Consider the following 22,087-nt stretch of genomic DNA (forward strand, 5'->3'; position numbering starts at 1 on the left):
CATTGCCATCCTCCATGTCTCTCACATTGCCATCCTCCATGTCTCTCACATTGCCATCCTCCATGTCTCTCACATTGCCATCCTCCATGTCTCTCACATTGCCATCCTCCATGTCTCTCACATTGCCATCCTCCATGTCTCTCACATTGCCCCCAGAGAGTGGAAATCCCTTATTTGATGTAAATTACCCACGTTTTTTCTAGAGGCACTGGTTGCAATTAAGCAAAATATCTATCTGTGCTGATGACTGTCTGCCCCTTACTCCCTGTTAGAGTTAGACAGTATAGGGTGTTAATTGATCTGCTCAGGTAGGTAATAAAATCATATTGGGGATTTTGACTGGGGCTGAGAGCCCAGGATGGATCAGAATATGAGAGAAAGGCAAAGGCAGATAACAGAGGGTAATAAAACCATAGTGTAGACGGTGGATATGTGAGTTGTTTTATTCACTGCGGGCATGTGTTTCATACTGTATACTGAGAGCATGAAAGCCATACAGTATACTGTAAGTATACTGTATGGCTGTAAGTTGCAACTCTATACTGTAGGCATAGAAATGTCAATGTATACTGTGGGCATGTAAGTTTTACTTTATACTATTGGCTTGGAAGCTAACATCACGGTTAATTGATACTTGCATTCTCACCAGAACATGGAAAAAGCATCCAAAAAAAAGTTACATTTTTGTCATGTGTGTTTTACTTCCCTTTTATGCTTTGATTTTAACTGACTGAATGGGAACTTATAAAACATGCAACATGTTACATTAGAAATAGGGCAATACACAGTATACTATCAATGCAGGGAGGGCAATTGTGCCACAAAAGTCAAATACATTTATCTAACAGCTTTTTCATCCAGTCTACATGCTTCCAAAATGCCTGGAAACTGGTTAAAAAGTACATAGGTATACATTCAAACTTTTGCCTGGGGCAGGGACACTTATTGGGCCACTTAGTTCTGTTTGCCCCAATGCAAAATTATGCCAGCCATCCATTGTCATTATGTCTCTTCCTTCCTCTCGCCTCCACTATGATCATGCACTGCACAAGAACACCACATTGTTCATCATAAGATGCGCAGCTCTGCATTCTCTCCCAGCCCATACTTGGTCTTGTGTTCATGGAACAGTTTGAGTAGAGAACACCGGTACATGTTGTGATATCGATCCACAATCTCTGGGCTTGGATCCTCTATCTGAGGGACAGTGACTGGCTCCCCAACTATGAAAAATAGGAAGGAGAAAAAAGCAAGGAGGATTCTTGTAACATAGTAATAGCAAACTGTACACTGATTATTCATCTATAATGTGATGTGTGAGCAGACTAGCAGTAATTACATTACTATATCAACATATTTATGTCAATTTCGTGGAATTAAACACTGGTAAATTGTTTTGCCTGGATCCACACAGTTAAACATGGTTGATTTTGTTGAACCTGTGTCTTTTTTCAACAAACAAACTATATAACTTGGAACAACAAACCTAGGTCCTAGGGCTCTATTCGCTACCCGATAAGGTCGGTAAACTGCACTCAATAATCGCGGATGTTCAGGGATCCCCTTGTGTCGTGTTGAAGAAGGCACTTTTAAGCCTGTTCAATTTTGCCTGTTGGGTTATCCCTAGATCTCACTGTTGTATCCCCCTTTTACGATAAGATTAGGGAGGAGTTGGCGGCCTGGGATGTGTTTCTTCGGGATTTTAACGGGGTACGCTTATGGCACGAGCCCACTGTATTCAGCAGGGACTGTTTGGTTTTTGGCATATTTTTTGGGCAATTGGTACGCTGCACCTCAGCCTGGGGAGTGGATTAGTTCTGGATAGACTGCTATCCTGGTCCTGCTTGAACTGTTCCCCTTTGTTGTGGTGGTTGAGTTGTGGGCACCTAGGTTTCAGTGCTGGCAGATCATCTTCTGGCGTGATAAACTGGGCATTGTGCAGGCCATTAATAAGCAGAGTGTGTCCCCCCCCCCCCCCCAGGTATTAGTTTGCTGCATAGACTGACTTTGCTTTGCATTCATATCGATATTAACTTTCAAGCCAGGAACAATCCAGGTGTCGATAATGGACTGGCTGATGCCTTGTTGCATTGCTTCTGGGATAAGTTTGTGGTTCAGGTGCCTGATGCGGTCCTCATTGGTTCTTGTCCTGCTTCTGTCTGGCATATTGTCAAGCCAGAATAGAAGGTATGGCGGAGCTGTCACTTGGTCCTAACACCCTTAGGAAGCATAGGTTGACCTGCTGGGAGTGGTTTGAGTTTTGGGATGCTGAAGCCTGTAAATGCAGTGGTTTGAACCAGTGCTTTCATTCGGGCTAACAAGAAAAGCGAGAAGTCCAAGGCGGCTATGTCCACCGCCTTGGCAGGTATCTCCTTCTTTGCTAAGCTCCATGGTCAAGTGGATTTGTCTCAAAGTTTTCTCATCAGCAAAGCATTGAGGGGCAGGTCCTAGGAGCAACCAGTCCAGCCTGATCAGAGGCCCATTAGCCCCACTATGTTGAGGGACATGCAGGGGGCTGTTGAAGGGGTTGCACATGGTTCTTTCGTCATTCCTGGATTGTCACTCTAGTTTGGCTGCCGCCCTTTCTTTTGATTATTTGCTGCCTCCTTTGATGGACTGTTGCATTTGCCACCACTGTGCGTTTCATTTTGATTGACAATGGGAATTCTATTGTGCCTTAGAGCTTATTGGAATCCCCTGCGGATCTGTAGCATTTGGCCACTTGTTTGTTCACTGGGGTGCTTTACACCATGCAGCAGCAGACATTTCTTCATTGCCCGGGCCTGTGGTGATTTCCTGATTGGGTGAATGGTGTTTGCGCCTGGCAGGTTTTAGAGAGCTGTTGTTGAGGGAGATTGCTATATGAGGGGTGCAAGCGTTCTTAGTGATCCTTCTTGGGGGAAAGATTTTGGCCTTGTTTAGTCCATAGGTTTAATTGCAAATACAATCTGACCTAGCTAGGTTACATTCCTTCTGGCCTGACTTGTCCTCTGCTGGTTCAATATAGTTCCCCGGAGAATGTGGAGTTATTTTCCCTATGGGAAGGTTGCTGAAAAGATGCATAGAAAATGCACATACTTGTGGTGGACAGGTATGTGCATTTTATTGGTTGTTTGCGGATCGAGCATCCTTTAATTATTTCCATTGTGCTTGCCTTTATAGGTCGGATGGAGTTCACTTGACAGAGGAAGGTATGGGTTTGTCCATTGGGCAGATTTATGGGAGTTTAGTGAGTTTTCATTTAGGTATAGTGGCGGGCCTTGGTTCTTGAGGGAGCCAGGTTTGGCCGGAAAACATTGAGCAGTCGACGGCCTATGCTTGGTGGACACACATTAGCTTTATTTATGTAATGGATTAACCTGCCTCCCTTCGAAGAGTCGGCTTTGGTCTCAGTACAGGCACCGCCCTCAGGTGCGGGTTTGTTGGTTCCGATCCATCAGTCCAGAAGGGAAGCGGGTTCTTGGGTGCTTGGGATAAGGGATACCTAAATTTAAAGATAAGGATGTGTCCGGGTGAAATGGTTCCCCATGTATTGATATCGGGAGGGTAACTGATCCTCACTGTGATATTAGGAGCAATGGTCCTAGTCAAATTGCTTATTCCTTTATTTGCAATATTGCGTCAGGCTCTTGCTGCATTCAATCTGAAGTTGATGTTTGTAATATCCTGACTACACATTCTCAGCGGCAATAAATATGAACTGTTCAGCAAGAATCCATTCACTTTAATTTAGAGCTCATACACATGGATGCAATTAAAGTGCCATATGATGTCCCATGTCAGATGCATTTACCACTTGGTGAACGTAATTTAAATGGCACTTAACAAAGAGTTCATCAAAACCCATGAAGAATGACTGGCAGAACCTACGAGGATTCAGAGGTCCCACTGGATTATGGATGCACGGAAATAAGACAAGCTGCATCCATGATCCATCCAGCATTCAATCTGACTGCTTGTGTGCACTTTATATGGTTTAAGTAAATGTATTTCACACAGGTGAGACAGGATGTGCCATAGGTGCATGAAAGGTGCCCGTGTATGCATACCCTAATGATCAGCACATCAAAAACATGTGAAAAGAGTATTAAAATTGCATGCATCTTCCATGAGCTTTTGATCTATTCACTTGAATTAAATGGTTCTGCCGTATGCATCACAGTGCACATTGATCTTTACTCATATTTGGCGCACTGAGCAAATCTCTATTCATTAAAATTAATGGAGTCCTGCAAGTGCCTGCCTCTTTGTAATTATAGTTTGAACTTCACTGCATATAGAGTCCTGTGTAATGTTCCCCTATATGAAAAAAAAATCATAACTAAATCTAGTTAGTGAATCTGTCAACAACTTCCCGTGGTAGACAATTCCACAGCCTATCTACCTTTGCAGTGGAGAGCCCCGTCTTTCTAGATTGTTTCACTGGCTGGCATTACATAAATTGAGAGAATTCACTTTATGCGCAATAACAGTCACATAAAGATGTTAACACTTACTAGTACTTACTTAATACTTAGCAATACTTACTAACAGTTGTGATCGGCCGGGAGAAAGGGATGAAGCCCTTTGATTCAGCTGATATTAGACCACGACCATAGAAAAAACATGGAGCAAATCCGAAAAGTTTTTGGAACTTTAGCTGAGCTGCATGAAGCAGACTTCCCTCAGTGAAATGTACTTGTTGGTACAGGTCAGTCTCACCAAAAGAGAAAGAAGGGACGAGGTCTGCCCTGGACAGAGATAGCAAGAAAACAATTATGACTAGAGAGCCACAAAAGACGATAATTTAAACAAAAAGTGTGTGTGTGTGTGTGTGTGTGTGTGTGTGTGTGTGTACTTGCATTTATATGCATGTGGGGACACAGGCCTGTTTACACACCAACACTGTGGGGACCTAAGTCGTAGTGGGGAGAAAAATTGATAATCAATGCAGGGGACCTTGCCGATATGCTCAGCATAAAAATCTGGTATATCCCCGCGAATCACATTTGTCGGAACAAAAGTGTGCATGTGTCCAATGTGGAGCGGAGAAAGTGTGTGTGCATCCCACTGCTAGAGGCCAGTATTCCGTCCAAATGTATAGCAGGGGCAGGAAAAGGAAATAACTGCATCCTGCCAGCGCTTTGTACACCAAGTGGGTAAAGACAAAGTCGAATTCCTCCTGCTGCTGAAGGTAAAGCAGGGACATTGAAGCATGATAGAGCCCACCGGTAGCTCCGACTATAGCCCAAGAAGCAGTGGAGATGAGTATGCCCCTGACAATTTAGAGAAGAGCGGTTCAGACACCAGCAATGATGCCCCATTGCCCACCAGCACAGCAGAGTGCAGGTACCCAGAGATGAGTTTTATGCACAACCATTCTTGACCTTCTGCTAGCAGTGTTTTAAACACAGAGGGTCGAAGAGACGACCCGGTGTCTGTCCAAACGCTATCCAGAAACAGTGATGGCTCCAGGGCATATAACAAAAAGCAGTACTGCCTGTACTGTGAGAAGCCCCTCTTAAAAATTGCCCGGCACATGGAGCATGTTCAACGCAATGAGAGTGAAGTAGCCTGGCCCCTGAAATTCCCCAAGCACTCAAAAGAAAGGTGCATGTAAATGGCACATCTTCGCAATAGGGATAACTTTTCACACAATGCTGAGGCAATGAGGGCAGGCCATGGCATTCTGGTCCCGTGCAAACTTCCAGACAAAGAGATGGATGCTGAAGGCTTCATGCACTGTGTAGCCTGCCAGGGCTTGTTTGCAAGGAAATACCTGTGGTGACACATGAAGAGATGTAAGCTAAACCTAAGGGGCAACAAAAATATGTCAAATTTCAGAAAAATAGCGCTGCCCTGAAGTGTATAAAGGCTGCCAATGTGGGAATGGGGGGGACGAATTCCAGAAATTTCCCCAAAGGAACACAAATAAAACAAATTTATCTACCGGCACCTGTAAGTGATCCTGCACTGCAAAATTAATATAAGGAACTTGTGTACAGAGTGAGTACTCCAACGGTTTTTTTCTTTACATGCAGTTTACTGAATTTTTCTATTTACGGACTTTTCTTATTACCCTCTAAGAGAGGAAGTATAAGGAAGATTACCTGTAATCAAGTTGCTTTGAGGAATAAAGGAATCTCTACAAGGATTATTTTACTGACATGTAAGGCACTGCATTTAAATGCCTATTATTAAACATTTTATTAGTTAGATGGAGACTGTGAATTTGCATCGCAACATAGCATTTACTAAAGAAGTCAGTAGACCTGGTTAAATTTGCACAGTGTTCTTGTACATTATTTTTGATCCATCCACTTACAGAATACATATTACATATGTGCGCTGTGGGATAAATTTGTTTTATTTACATAGGGGCAACATGCTCACACCTGACAAGAACAGTCACTGTGCGCCTTTGCTCAGCCTGTTCCACCTGACATCAGTAATGGCTTTTGGAAGCTCTTGAGTGACATGACCCAGGATGAAGTCTCACTCGCAGTCAAAAATGATCCATGCATCATGCAGGTTGGACAGCATCTTTTCAACTGGGTCGGATCAGATGTTGGCAGGCACGAGTACATCGTTCGTAAGCTTAGAGAAATGGGCAGGCTACTGCAACAGGCCAGAAGAGCTATCCCTTTGGAGAGGATGGAAGACTTTAGCACCCCATCAAACTTTCTGCACGTAGTAGACGCTATGAAGCTGGTAGCTGGCTATGACGAGGAGACAGGTACATTTAAGACGTCCTTGTTGGCACTCAAGATCGGGCACGGCCTGAAAAAGATAGCGAGCATTGTGGAGTGCCAAGCCATGATGGAGGACTGCACTGCTGCGGTTGAAAACACATGAAATTTCAGGAGGCTATATGAGGCAAGATGGAACAAGTTGATCTCATCGGTTGCCTTGAAAACTCTTAAGGAGTTCATGTGGAACATGCCTCAGCTCTTAACTTACATGGAAGATGTGATAAAGATGCATTTGTAACTCGATGAGAAGCAGCAAGCCTACCGAAGTGGGCTATCCATCGAGCCTACGGTTAACCACTGGGCACTACTTGCAAAAGTCACCCAGGCACAGGTGATCTTGTTCAATCGAAAAAGGGAAGGGGAAGTTTCAAAAATGTTGCTGACTACCTTCTCCTCAAGAGATACCTCGGATCTCCACGAAAATGTGTCTTTAGCGCTTTCCAAGGTTGAGAGGAAGCTCTGCCGGCATTTCACTCGCATTAAAATCCGAGGAAAATGAGGGAGAAAAGTCCCCATTCTGCTGACACCAGCCATGCAAGCTGCAATGGAACTTCTCGCAGAAAAGCGTGACAAATGCGGAGTAGATAACCAAAATATAAACATGTTGGCCGACCAGCAGCCTTGTCACACTTCAGAGGCTCCAATTGCATACGACTGTTTCTGTATCTGTTTCTTTTCAGACATGTTGCTACAGAGCAACATGTCGGATGATGAGCAATCCCCCGTGACAGAGGGACAAGTGGCCAAGCATTTAGTCGACACTTCCATGTCAGAAGAGAGGTGTATGGACCTGACAACAAGGGATCAGTGTCCAGCCATGGCTTCCACAGGTAGGTGTAGCACACAATTTGCATGCAGAAGAACTCTGACTTCTCTGTATTTTGCAGAGCCATAATGGACCACTCTACTTCCTTTTAGGTTGCAAAGAAGTGCGGAGGAAATCCTGGAACAGAGAGAAGGCCCAGGCTATGGAGAAACACCTGATGAGGTTTATACAGACATGCCGAGTGCCGGAACTGGTCGGGGATGAAATTCTACATAAAGAACTGCATAACAGCTTTAAAGAGGGATCAAACTTGTTGAAATTATGCAACGTGGTTAAACAGGTCTGTAGCCTCCATGGCTAGGTGTCGGTGTAAGTGGGCATGTGGATGTCCTCAGACAGTCAAAGTACATGACACTTTCCACATCTTGCAGTCCGTGTCAGTACTTTATGCAAAGTCATGTTAATCTCATGTGGTAACTCTGGTGACAAACCGCTCCAACACATAGCCCTATGATTCTTCTGTCAACAGGGCATTAGGAAAGGGGTGTCCCTAAACGTCATGTTCCAGACATGGGTCCTCACGATGCAATAAAACAAGTGTGTGTGTGTGTGTGTGTGTGTGTGTGTGTGTGTGTGTATGTATGTGAAAGTGTCAAAGTAGTTTAAAATTAATGAAAGATGATCATTCAAGAAAGTTAATTAAAGTGTTTATGTGTTTGATGTATAACTATAAATCCTTGACTCCTATATAAAAAAATTATAGGGGTCTATAGTCCTAATAGAGCCTGATTCATTAAGGAGAGCAAAGCAAAAAAAAGAGTACATTTGCTCCTGGACAAACCATGTTACAATGCAAGGGGTGCAAATAAGTTTATTATTTTGCACGTAAGGAAAATATTGGCTGCTTTTTCATGTAGCACACAAATACTTGATAGCTCTATTTTTACACTGAAATTTAAAGTTGATCTAGGACATGCTCTACCCCAACCCAGGGCCGGTGCTAGGGTCCATGGCGCCCTAGGCATTTTTACAAAATCGGCGCCCCCCCCTGCAAAAATCGGCGCCGCCCCCACCCCGCAAAAATCGGCTCCCTCCTCCCCTCACCCCGTCTTTCCTTACCTTGTCTCACCACCACCACCTCTCTGCTCCGTCTCCTCCCCTCCACGTGAGTGGAGGGGAGAAGACAGAGCAGAGAGGCGGCGGTGGTGAGCAATAGCCTCTTCCCCCCTCCCCGTGCATCTGAATGCTGTGCGGCGGTCGTGACAGGTATGGTCAGCGGTCGCCGCACAGTTTTAAAGTCATTTACCATTCTGTGGCGCCCTCCAGAGCCCGGCGCCCTAGGCAAGTGCCTAACCTTGCCTAATGGGAGCGCCGGGCCTGCCCCAACCCCTCTAATGGAACAGTTGCAAAGTTACTCCTTTTTTTTGCTTTGCAATCCTTAATGAATCAGGGACATAAAGTGAAATACACCTAGGAACATCTGCTCTGGTACCAATTACCAACTCATTAATACATTTTTTAGCATTGTAATGCAGGTGTCTGACCCATAAACACTTTCATTTTTTTTATCATTAGCTACCATATCTTATAGGGTTTAATATTGTGACAGACTAAAGGAACTCTTAGTTTTTCTCTCTGCTGGGCCCCATAGTAGTTGCATGAGCTGTTATCGCTATTGTTCTGTTATTGGAGACAAATTAGTTTATATTACTGTCTAAAAACATACATGTTATTTAGATCATACATGCCTACTTCTAAGATTTCTCCCCCGGGAGATCCGGGGGAGAAGTCATGTGACATGGGGCAGTAAGAGGAAGTGGTGACATTTCACGTCACCATAGCCCCGCCCCCACTATAAAAAGCAGAAATTCACGACATTGAATGGAGGAGGTGGAGCTTAATGACGTCATTAAGCCCCGTCCCCTCCATTCACTGCCGTTAATTTCGACAAATTTTGGGAGTTTTGCCTACTCTTCTGGGAGTCGGGGGGGGACTCCCCGAAATTCGGGAGCCTCCCGGGAAATCCGGGAGAGTAGGCAGGTATGATTTAGATCCTCCATGTACCAAAACCCTTCATTTTATTTATTAGAATCGTATTGTATGTAAACAAACAAGCTTAGAACAAGTTGAGTTGCATGTAATAAAACAAGTCTAGAGCAAATATTACATATGGCACCATAGTGCTCCTAAAGCAGAGCAACGGGGTGCACTAATTTTCATAGAGCCCAATATAACTTCGCTTAAGCACTATTTATTAATATCTATCAATGTATGGTGTAATACTGACCCATTCTCCAGTGCTAATCGCACAAATCCTTGCCTCTTACTTAGGATCAGAGTTGTGACCCCCGGCTGGTAGGACAATGACTCAGCAGCTCCACCTACTACAATAACTATGGCATTTCCACGACCCTTCTGTGATAGAGTAAATCCTATAGACTTTCGATTCACGGGACATAGTCCTGAGAAGAGACAGTTGGGAAGAAAGTATAACATATAACGCTTGCATACTCAACAGAATTAAAGTGATGTGATTATAACGTACAGATTCAGCCATTTAGAGGATTACATTATGATTTGGGGTTGTGTAAGAGCAGTGTGTGTGCTTCTTCACATTCCTGATTCAGAAATCATCCCAATCGCCTCACTTCCCTGACCCACTTAGAAATGCCAAACCTACATCAGCCTACAAAGCAATAGACCACACTCTATATTAATCACTGGAACATTGGGACTGTGGCGATATAGCAGACAAGGGCAGTAGATAGCAAAGGTGTAACTAACGTAAGAACTTTGTCATGTCATCCATGATTAAAGGCTGAGTAAAGTAAAAAGAAGCAAATCATTCAGGAGAGTAACTTTCCTTAGCTCCGCCCATATAATTTTTTTGTTGGGGCGGCAATGCAGAGCAATCCTTCAGCAAAGAGGATTTTGCTCTGGCTTAGGGCAGTTTTCACTTTGTAAATGAGGCCCTATGTGTCTTTACAAGCAAATGTTTCAGTATCAAATACCCTTCATGTCTCAGATCCCAGACCACCATGGTGATAAACTGCATGCAACCCACCTCCACTCATCATGTACTCGCGTAGTATTGGTAAACGGAAGTTTCCTGTAAGTGTAGTTAAATGAGGCTGAATTCCAGGGAATTTTTTTGAGAAACCAGTGGATTCTGTGACAAAATTACAAAATGCACCAATACACAGAATTCCATGGGGATGTGAGCCAATAATGTAATTACGTCCTGGAGGTAAGCTGTGAGTCTTCACAAGCTGCAAAGAGGGAGCAACATTTAGAGCAAATAATGAAAATACACATGTTATGATTGAAAGATAAAAACATAGGGGCATATTCAATTGTCCGCGGGATTGCCAAAAAAAAACGTTAATACGGTAAATTACTCGCTGGATATCAGCTCGCAGCTCAGGGAGCTGCGAGCTGAAATCCAGCGAGGGATTACCGTATTAACGGTAATAGTTTTTCCGCGCTCGAACCCTCGGACCATTGAATACCCCCCATAGTTTAAAATCTAACAAGACCATCAGGACCTGCTATACGTATTATGGGCCACCTGACAAATACTGATCTTGGGCACACCTCTCCTTGAGAGATGAGTTTAAAAAATGTTATATTAATATAATTAAATATTTAAACAAATACCTTTATTATGTTTCGTTGTCTGCAAAGTAAACATATGAATCAAAACATAACCTTTTAAAAAGAAAAACAAATGTAGTATTATAAACTAAAACAAAACGTGCAGCTAAAACATGATCCAGAGGCAACAGAAGATGCAGAAGGAATCATCTTAAATCATCTGTTCTAGGACAAGACAAATTCTTCTATTACATCTGAGAATTATGTTCATGCTCTATAGGTAATAGAGCCAAGTTGTTAGATTTTTCTTCTCATGATGCGAACTTGAGATGGTTTTTAATTTGTGAGAGATTGCTAAACCCCCGTTCTCCTGTAACAATGCTGACTGGTGGAGTACAAAATAATCTAAAGCAATGCTGAGTTTTGAGGATCTCTTTCAAAAGTGCTAATCGCACACATGTACCCCAGTTTTCCCTATATTCTTTCTATATGTGTTACATACTAGTTAACTGTAATTCTAAGGACAGTTTGGTTTTGTTCAATTCATAGCTCACACACAATTTAATTTAGATTCATAGAGGAGACAAGACAAGATAAGATGACATGACTGCTGTATTCTTATTGCATTTTAAACATTCATTTTCTATAAGACTTAACAACATAAAGAAAGCAAATACTGAAAAATGTTAATGGAGTCAATATTGAAAAAAAAACAAGGATATATCCAATACCACAAATTTCTAGAGATAAATTCTCATGAAGTCAGGAACAGTTGACAACTTACTAGCTTACTTTGTTACTATATGTACTGATTTTCTTTTATACAAGACATAAAAATTGTCAATACTAAAAGAAAGACAATTGAGTAGCCTAACAGTGGAGCGGAGTGAAGAGGATATTGTGGGACATCCAGAGAAGAAGAAGACGGCGGCAGCAGAAGTGGCAGGGAGTCCTTGTAAGGGCTAGGAGCTTCCCTGCCATGAAAGGAAAAAAGATGCCGAGATCAAGCCCAAGCAGAGATCGTCGATGGGGAGCCCTTGTTACCAACACGTCAAACAGGCAAAGAGGCGCCACTGGCTGGAGTGTCCGGAAGATCAGTAGATGCCGGGTTAACTTGAGCATCCTGCGCAGAGCAGGTAAGTATAAAATACTCCTGGAGGTCGGGCACAAGGCCCATGGGCACAGATGGACACTAGGCCCATTGGCAAGTTAGAGGGGCACAAGGCCCTGGCCAGGCTAGGGGAATTGGGCGCTAGCCCATTAATAGTTAGTTGGGCTCTAGCCAATAGGTAGGTTTGGTGGAAACAAGGCCCTTTTAGGTGGGCCCAAGGTCCAAAAGTTTAGTAGAGCAGCAGGCCCTTTAGCTGGGGCACAATAAGTTAGGACACTAAGGCCCTTTATTGTAGTGAGGTCAGAAGGCCCCAGTAGTAGACTTGGACACAAGACCCATTAGGTAGACTTGAGCACAAGGCCCATTGATTAGGTGGGCTAGAGGCCCTTTTAGTTAGAATGGCAGGAGGCCATAAATGTTTAGCTGGGCGCAAGGCCTGACAGGCTAGCAGGGCATTGAGCTCTTATGAGAAAGAGGACACTAGGTTCTGATATTGAATGCGGGTACTCATTCCTTGCAAAAGTGGGACATTGGGTCCCTATTGAGTAGTGTAGTTGTAGGTTGAGAGTGGCATACAGGGCCTCTCTAGCGGTACGGAAGGGCACCTAAAGTCCTGAACCCCAAAGGCAAGGTGGGTGGAGTGTCTGGGCAGATACTGATGGCCCAGAGCGGGTTAGTCCAATCCTGGAGGAGAATTAGAGATCATTGGTGAGGTGGTCATTGGCAGGTAACTTGCCAAACTGTTTGCTGTTTGTATGCACCTGTCTCTTTTTAAGTGTCCTTCCCCTTGTAGGAACCGAAGGCCAGGCTTCAGCAATAGTGGATGCGGTAGGGTGATCAAACGCAAGGTGTGGTTCCCAGACTGCCGTGCAGGAGAGCACGGTGCGTCTCATAGTGGTCCCTTGGGATCGAGTGAGTACCTGGGGTGTCGGAAAGGGGATTGTGGTTTGTGTGACTTTGTTTTACCTAGCACCCATTACACAATTGTATTGTAATATGAGTGGCCAGCATTGCTAATAACAAGTGCAAACATGTAAATTCCTAAACTGATCCCCCTTGTTGATCCCCCTTTATCTTGGATTGTATGAAAACTATGAGCTCAGTGTTTTTTTTGTTTGCAAAATTTTACCTTGATAGGAAAGTAATCCCGAAAATAGTTCCAGACAGACCAGTTCCGCACCCATTTACTGCGTCGACCTCCTGTAGACCAACAAAGAATAGAAGATGGCTTCAAACAGTGGCTTTGATAATCACTACATTATACATTTTTCCACCTCTTTATCCAAAAAAACAAGCATCTATGTCTACTTTCAAACAAATAAATTCTATTAAATATATTTAGTCTGAACATACCTATTTTCCAATACAACATGGTATCGTACCACAATATCGGGCCTATGTAGCAATGTTGTTTAGTTTAGTTGCACGACCATACATCCCAACTGTCCTGATTTGAGGACACTGTCCCACCTTCCCGACAGTCAGGACCTTTGTCCCAACTGCCGTGAATTTTAGGAAGTGTGTCACACTCAACAGTGGCAAGTGCATGCAGCAGCGCTACGGTCTTTTTAGGGGTGTCTAAGGAAATTGGGATAGCGTAGCACATCAAAAACACTACGTATGCTCCTAGGAGATGTGACACTCCACAGTAAGGCCTTAAACGTGGCATGACAATGACCCTGTTTTGTGTGCGCACCATGACAATGATGGGATGTATGCTCGATGAAACAGGCACTTATATACAGCCTTGGATCTGTCTGGCCTACCCTTTCCTCATCAAAGTCACTTTTGTGCTATCTTTTCTGCAGTGGCAGGCAGCTTGATGATGATGATTGTAGTGGTGAAGAAAGAGGACTACTTTTGTTTGCGGCACTCCCAGGGTACTGGTATTGTGAGGTTCAGTATTTGTGATCACATATTAATTCTTGTTATGCACGTTTTGTCGCTATCCAATAACGATTGTCGAATCTCGATTTGTGTTTCCAACACACAAATATTTATTCTCAAAAAGTAGCAGAATAATTCAAGCAAAATAATAATAAGTACAGCCGTTACTTATCACAGGCGCTCTGCATCCAGTGAACAGTCATTCAGGTCTGAAGTCTGTGGTCAAAGATGACTGTTCACTAGATGAAAAGCTCCTGCTTATATGCAGATAGAAATACAGTGGAACAATGCAGATGACGTGGTTTGCTTCCATTGGTCCAGGTTTCAGGAGGGTCCAGGGTGTTGCAGATCATAGGCTAGTTCAAACCAAAATATCCAAAGGTGGGGGTCATCTCTCCAGGGGATGTGTTCTGACTTTCCCGCCAAGAATCCAGTCTCAACTAGTCTATTAGCATTTTATAGTCAGCATCACTTTAAAGGTTTATTCCCTAACACCAATAACTAGAGTATGCAATGTGCGATCTCTTCGCCGAATGAATCAGACAGCTGCTGATGAATAGGGGATTAAATTGATACCAGACATGACACCTTTCCTTTAACCTGAACCATGTTTTACTAATATGCATATAACTTATAATATTACACATAAATACTACTATATTTCGACATAAATAACTATGTGTTATAGCTACAATTAATGTGTTTTTGATGGTGATGGGTCCCTGGGCGCATGGACAATGTAGTTATGTATAAAACAATTTAATGTAACATATATTGTATAGGTTATACAGTGCTGTACATAGATACATACATAAAATAGCGACAGTATATGACCTATTTGGTGGTAGATAACTACCAGCCCCTTACATGTAGCATCAATAGGTAACAGCTTGTAAAAGCAATATTAAACAGATACACATATATTGGATGTATAACAGCTGGTGGTATAAAGGGCTTTCCGTGTGTACAACAACACTGAGTAATAGCCAAATCGACAAAAACTAGTATTGGTTACAAATATTGTCCAAATGCGGATTCCATAAGTTCATTCCTCCTGAGTGAGGATATGTAACAGATAGGGTGCAGATACTGAATAATCCCCAAATAGGAATGATTTGGTTCAAAAACAAAGTCCTGGTTTGAGAGTGTTAGTAAGAGCCAGACAGTTCATTCCTCCTGAGTGAGATTATGTAACAGATATAAAGTGCAGACGCTGAAAAATCCCCAAATAGGTTTGATTTAGTTCAAAAATTCATTAGTTCAATTAATGTGTACTAATTACAAATGTGTGTGTTTGTGCGAATGTATATAAAAAGTGTAAAAACTGTTATTGCCACGTGTTGCGGCTGGATACGCCCTTCCAGGCCGTAGCGTGCTCTATGCATATTTTCAGACAAAGACAAACAAGTTTGCTAGATATTTATTGAAAAGACTTTATCCAATTTGCTGACTTCGACATTCTATTATACAGAAAGAGTGACCAAACCAGACACAAATCATAAACTTAAAATATAACTTTAATTCCATACCCATAAAAATGTTCAATCTAAAAATGTAAATATTATTATTTTAAAAACAATTAGGCTGACAGTAAATACATATTTTAGTGTTTCTCAGTTAGTCAAATACTGCAGATTTTTGGGATTGCATTATGTTATAATAAGCGTTCATTTTATTTCATTTATTTCACTTCTTCCAATTTACATTTCTTCACTTGGTAAACTGTGATAAAGGAGAACTCTGTATCTAACTATCATCGCTAGAGGATCTTGTTCATTGTTTAATAGGAGCTTCCCCATATAATTAATGTGGAAATCAATTTAGATCAATTTAGTCGCTGTTTATTAATTTGTCTTGGATTTCATAAATTCATGTGTTCTCCGTTTATATCTTACAATTTCAAGTGAGGAGAGCTAAATTAGAAGTGAAATAAATTGAACCCTAATTATAACAAAATGTATTATGGGTCCAATCCAGGGGCGGGCTGGGCCAGGGGGCAGAGGGGCATCGGCCCCCCGGGCCGCTCAGAATCATGGCTGTTAGGGCCGGCTGCCCCCCGGAAGTAATATAAATGTGATGCTTTTATTTACATAGGGGTCATTACAAGAATATCATTGCTTAGCACAAATGGTTTACCCACACCTTCTAGCTTGCTGTTGATGTCACAAGGATGGAACAGATAAGGCCTCATGTAGAATTGGGCACATTTAACCTAAATACCTTGATGCAATTACATGTGTATGCTGAGCTGCATGTATTTTAAAATATGTGTGACTCAGCATACTGTGTTAAATGTGTCTGCTGCATGAACATATTTTAAAGTGCAGTATAAGCATATGACAGGCCTTAAGCATACCATCATGTAGGAGAGAGGCCAATAAAGTTGATGATGACGACTGGAATTTTAATGCTGAACAAAGGAGGTTTATCATTCACTACAGGGCTCCTAGCGAACCAGTATGCATTGTCTATAGGGGGCTTTATCATTTTTCCCATTTGGAATTAAAAATGGAAGACAGGAGAGAACCCCATCTAAGGACTTAGGTTTGTAATAAATAGGAAAAATGAGAATGTGGGGGAGTGTGTATTTTAATAAAAGGTTTTATTTACCCTAGGGAATTCAGCCTGTGCTGAACAGGATAGGTCTACAGGACATTATCACAGGTGGACCACACACTACATGTTTCCCAGTTATAGTGTCACCAGGCCAGCCTGTCATAGTTTAGTGCTGGTAGTGGTATCTGCAGGGGGACCCCACACATGAAATCTGAGAGAAGGGGTGTGATGTCATGAGTGGGAGATCACAGAGGTTAGTCATGACTTTAGTCCACTCACGTGTTACTTTCACCAAGAAGTTACTTTGTAAATCTCCAGCTGCCTGATCACTATTAAAACCAGTTATCAGGAGAGTGGAGATCCTCTTTTAAGCAAACTTCATTTCTATGCATTTCTGATTACTTACTTAATAGCAATATAGCCACATCCTTATGACATTTTTGTGCCTGGATTTGCACACAGATGAAAGGTTGCTACTTTCTATGCACAAACACATTAATAGTATCATTGCTTTAACAGGGTTTTGCAAATATATTTTCTTGTAATGGCCCTCAGTCTACCCATGCATTTTAATGGAGATGTCTGTTTATTACCATGTCATTTATTTTGCTTACCTGTTTCAGGTGTATCCCAATCCAGCAAGACCCAGCTCAGGTACAGAGCAGATATTGGCCATAGATATGTGAAGAATAGATATATAATTACCACAAGGAATACCAGACCTGTAGTGACAAGGAACATTGTTTTGTCTGCTTCATTGTATGTAAGTATGAGACATGGATATGTAAGATGAGATGGCACAACATTATTCCACTACAAAGCAATATAATACACCCAGATGTTTCTACATTCACCCACTGCCATTATCAAGTAATTATTTATTATGGCAACAATTATTTATTTACTGTAAGGCTCACTTATTTATAATGTATTAAATAAAAGCCTGCATACTTCGCTTTCAATCTAATGTTTGGCACAAGGAACAGAACCTGGGATTCAAATCAACGTCTCTCAGTGCAGGTGTAATTCAGTGAGGACAAGTAACACTGAGCTACACCTTAGATAAAGGACTTTTCACTTAATTTACCTGTGTTCAGTAAACTATACTGACATAAGTTATTCTGCCCTAAGAATCTTATTTCTGCATGTTTCCATTTATTAACATGACAAGGGGCTCTCGTACATGCTGAGGTATAATGACAATATAAGAGTGTCAATCAGTTAGGCCAAATACTCATTAAAAAAGTATTCAACTTCTTGATCTTTCAAATCTTATTATAATCACCAGGAAAATCAACATGCATGTTAAGTTTTATTGTAATTATTAGCCACTACTTTAAATTGGTTCTAATGACATTGAGACAAATTAAGAAATAGAAATAATGCAACATCATAAATAATTTTTAATGTTGTTGCACAAATGTTACACTTTCTCAGAGCCCTCAGAGGTAGCTCATAACTTTTATTATCATGGTCCATATGCTAAACCATTGTAGTATTATATTATGTACACTTTCAGTAATAGTGTCAAATAGATAATAAGCTCTCAAAGAATTTTAGGGCGATTTCAACCTTCAGAGATATGCAGCCTATTAGTTCACCAGTCACATCACTGAGCATGAGGCATAGCATAAGGAGTATAGTTCCAAGTGAATTTCTAGGCTGCATTCTAATGACAACTGGTTCAGCTCACAATATGGCTGCATTAATTATGTGCAGAAAACAGGTGCACTTTTATTACATAAATAGAAAGTATCAATGTTTAATTTCATTTCATTTGAACCAGTCACATAATAAAGTATAGTGCATTTTGCATTTTTGCTTGCAATTCTGCTGTAGCTCAATATCACATAACTCACCCATCACTAGAAAGGAAAATATCCATTGTAGAATACTAAACAGCTGCATAAATGAGCGGAGCTGCGCTTGGGGTGGTGTAGTAGCAGCAGATAGAGAGCGCAGTGCAGAACAAAGCGTCAGTCTACTTCCTGAAACACATACAAAGTTTGATGGTCACATTTACTGGGCCTGATTCATATCGGAATGCAACTTGTATGTAAGATGCGGTTTAAAAAAGAGCACATAACATGAGCATAGTTCCGACCATATTCAAATCCAAGCGGATCTAAAGATGCCTTTCTATTTGAATCTGGATGTAAGTATGCTCTACCTAAACGTGCCATCTGTATGTTAACAGACAGAACAGAGTGCAGTGTACGCGCAAGAATATGTGCAATATAAGGTTGTATCAAAATGCATACACAAAAAGTATATTATAAAATTAATGAACAACTCAGGGCTGTATAATTATTAATAAAAATATGATAGGTTTAAATAAACTTTTTTTTAATATTTTTCTGCTTAAGTTAAATACATAAATCAAGATGTTCTTAATGCATACTGTACATACAATGCGTTTCTATAGTCTCTCTTACTGCATTCAAATGTTTTATTGCCCTCTAGTGGCACACATACATGTACTTTTTCAAACAAAGACTTTTCCTTTGCCAGTCATTACTATCAATCAGCACTTACACCTGCCCTGTAGCTGGTGCAAATGATAGGTTTGTAAACAAACGTACTTAAGATAAACTCAAGACTTGAACCGGCCACATCTGCATGCCCTTGTCACACCCTTACTGTACATTGCCTGATCAGACTATCAAGTCATAGGCAGTAGTAAGAGTGATATGCGTTCGGACTTGAATTGCATGCAATTACATTCATTGGGATAAGGTCCATTTCTGAGCAGGCACAGAATAATTTCACGCAAGATACGGCACACAAATAGATTTTGCTTCTCAATAGGGATCAAACTCACAGTGTGCAGCCTCTCTTTCACCAGGTACTTGGAAATGTTTTTGGGAAAAGAGAATATGCTATTAACTCCATAATTATGGCTGATAACATTTTTGGGAACCACTAGCTCCGAACCCAAGCCCATATGTGTTATATGATCATATCCAACTACATAACAGGTCTCCCCGAAACATATGAAATTATGTAGCACAGTGGCTTAGTGGTTAGCACCTCTGCCTCACAGCACTGTGGTCATGAGTTTGATTCCCAACCATTGCCTTATCTGGGTGGAGTTTGTATGTTCTCCCTGTGTTTGCAATGGTTTTCGCCAGGTGCTCTGGTTTCCTCCCACACTCCAAAAACTTACTAGTAGGTTAATTGGCTGCTATTAAAAAATTGACCTTAGTCTCTCTCTCTGTGTGTATGTTAGAGAATTTAGACTATAAGCTCCAATGGGGCAGGGACTGATTTGCGTGTGTTCTCTGTACAGTGCTGCGGAATTAGTGGCGCTATATAAATAGCTGATGATGATGAATTTCTATACAGGCCTAATTTTTTTTAAAATATGAGCTTTATGAAGTAACCCACAAGTGTACCCCACCTAACACAATTCGGAGGCACAAGTCTTGAGCCAGGTCTTGGGCACTAGCAATAATATGTAAATCCCATAACATCTGTGAACATATATGTTGACTATATCACATAAAAAAAACAGTGCTAAAAATATTGCCTCCCAACATATTGCTTGTCAGACAACAAGTCCTGTGTAATTTAAAACTTGTTTCTAAGTTCTATATTAGCATAGGTGGCAGGGTGCAGGGAGGTTCCGCTGCCTGAAGTGTCCTTTATACAAACTACCACAACACATTTGTGTATTAGTTGTGTACACTTTAAGAGACAAGTTTTACAATTATATCATCAAAATTGACTTTTTTAGTATTAAATTAATTTTGCTTCTTGAGACAGCTACCTCAGGTTGTCTCATTTTAGGCACCACTGGGGCAGCATGTAATAATCCTACCTGGACTTTTCTTCACCATGATTACAAATAACTATTCATATCAGTCTGTTTTGTACACACATGGATTATTGACAGGTTAATTGGCTCTCTCTTGAGGGTCTTTATAGAGGTCATACATCTTTTTCACCTGCTGTCCCCACACTGTGCTTATTTCAGCAGTCCCAGCATCCGATTATTAGAGAACTTTCATGGCTTCCCTCTGTGATGATCTCTGAGCCCTGGAGGATCAGACGTATGGCTACAAATCATGGGTGGCTTTAGTTTGGATGGACGTGGTTTTACTCCAGTCACCATATCACTTCTAGCCATTCTTCAGGACATGTCTTGCTACCTTATGCTCTTACTGCCTCAGACTCTAGATCTTGTTGCGTAGACTGAAGGCAAAACATGTTGGAAAGAGATGTTTTTATGCCTAATACTTACATTTACAATAAATACATACATACACAGAATGTTGTAAATTCTATCTTGTAGTCTACACTCTGTGATGTTATGTCTTTGACATTCACAAAGATAATGTAAACCTGTAATGTATTTAATAGGGATATTAGACGTCACCTTAGAGTTCACTTCTTAGTGACTTGTAACATCCTTATGATAGAGCAGTGTCATGGAACAATTAGCATCGACCAATAACATTAGTGTATTCGGGCTACATATAGATTGCAGTAACACCCATGCGATGGATAGCACAGGTGTCCAAGTAAGACTTACCACTCAGCTCTCGGGAGTATGCAGCGATAATAGTTTTCATGGCTCCAAATATTCACGTTACTTTCTGTTGTCACTTTTAGTGCATTCTTAAAGTCTACTGAAGGGAGATGCCATCCTTGAGCTGAAAGGGAGACAAAGCAGTACCTGGTTTGTGTATCACAGTTACAAACACTCTGAGCGTAACAGAGGATGGCATACAGGTGATATGTTCACCACAACCAGATCATTACAAAGATACATTGGAGGACACTGGGCTAGTAGATATCATAAACACCTGCGATATATCTCCCTTTAAGCTATACAATGGAACATTCCATGTTGTGATGAAATTCTTCTCTGTCCTTGGTCTGGGGTTAATGGGACTCAGTCCAAAACAAATTCAGGCCCTTATCAGTGTGTGTCCCAGAGGATGCTCAATGGAAGAGTCAACTGTCCTCCTTTTAATCTTTAACTCTGCAAGTGGCTGAGATGTGCCACACTGTACACTGTAATTTAGTGATAATCATTTTAGAACCAGAGTTATTATAAGCACTGATCTTTTTTTTAATGTTTGTCAGTATTAATACATGCCATTGCACAATTACTACAATCAATTATAATAAATATAACCATGTTTTAGGTAAGAATGGTAGTTTATTGCAATCAATGTTTCTTGCTTTCCACAATAAGTGATATTGTAAGTATTTAAAATACTACTGCAAGTAACAAATCGCTTGCATTCACATATATTCCCTCAATGAAGATAACAAAAAAACAAAACAATACAAATATAGGTTGATAATTTGAACCAGAAATACTTTTGCATAGTTAAAATTCTAAACAAATCATATAATATACTGAAAGTCCATTTTAAATACATCATGTAAATAACATTTTAGTCAACACTTTAATGCAGGGAGGACAGACTT

At 41.2% G+C, this 22,087-nt stretch overlaps 1 protein-coding gene across 1 annotated transcript; it reads right to left on the minus strand.

Moving 5' to 3' along the window:
- Nucleotides 1–420: 420 nt before the first annotated feature.
- Nucleotides 421–21,420, minus strand: LOC142100740 (diacylglycerol O-acyltransferase 2-like). Its single transcript, XM_075184512.1, has 8 exons — nt 21,180–21,420; nt 18,505–18,633; nt 17,260–17,367; nt 13,332–13,402; nt 10,562–10,766; nt 9,785–9,959; nt 4,528–4,730; nt 421–1,223 (listed from the first exon to the last, which is right to left on the minus strand). The coding sequence occupies exons 1-8, from the start codon at nt 21,217–21,219 to the stop codon at nt 1,069–1,071; spliced, it is 1,086 nt and encodes a 361-aa protein (XP_075040613.1). The 5' UTR covers nt 21,220–21,420; the 3' UTR covers nt 421–1,068.
- Nucleotides 21,421–22,087: the final 667 nt, after the last annotated feature.

This window comes from Mixophyes fleayi, chromosome 9 (assembly GCF_038048845.1).
Source record: "Mixophyes fleayi isolate aMixFle1 chromosome 9, aMixFle1.hap1, whole genome shotgun sequence".
In the NCBI taxonomy this organism is placed as follows: Eukaryota; Metazoa; Chordata; class Amphibia; order Anura; family Limnodynastidae; genus Mixophyes; species Mixophyes fleayi.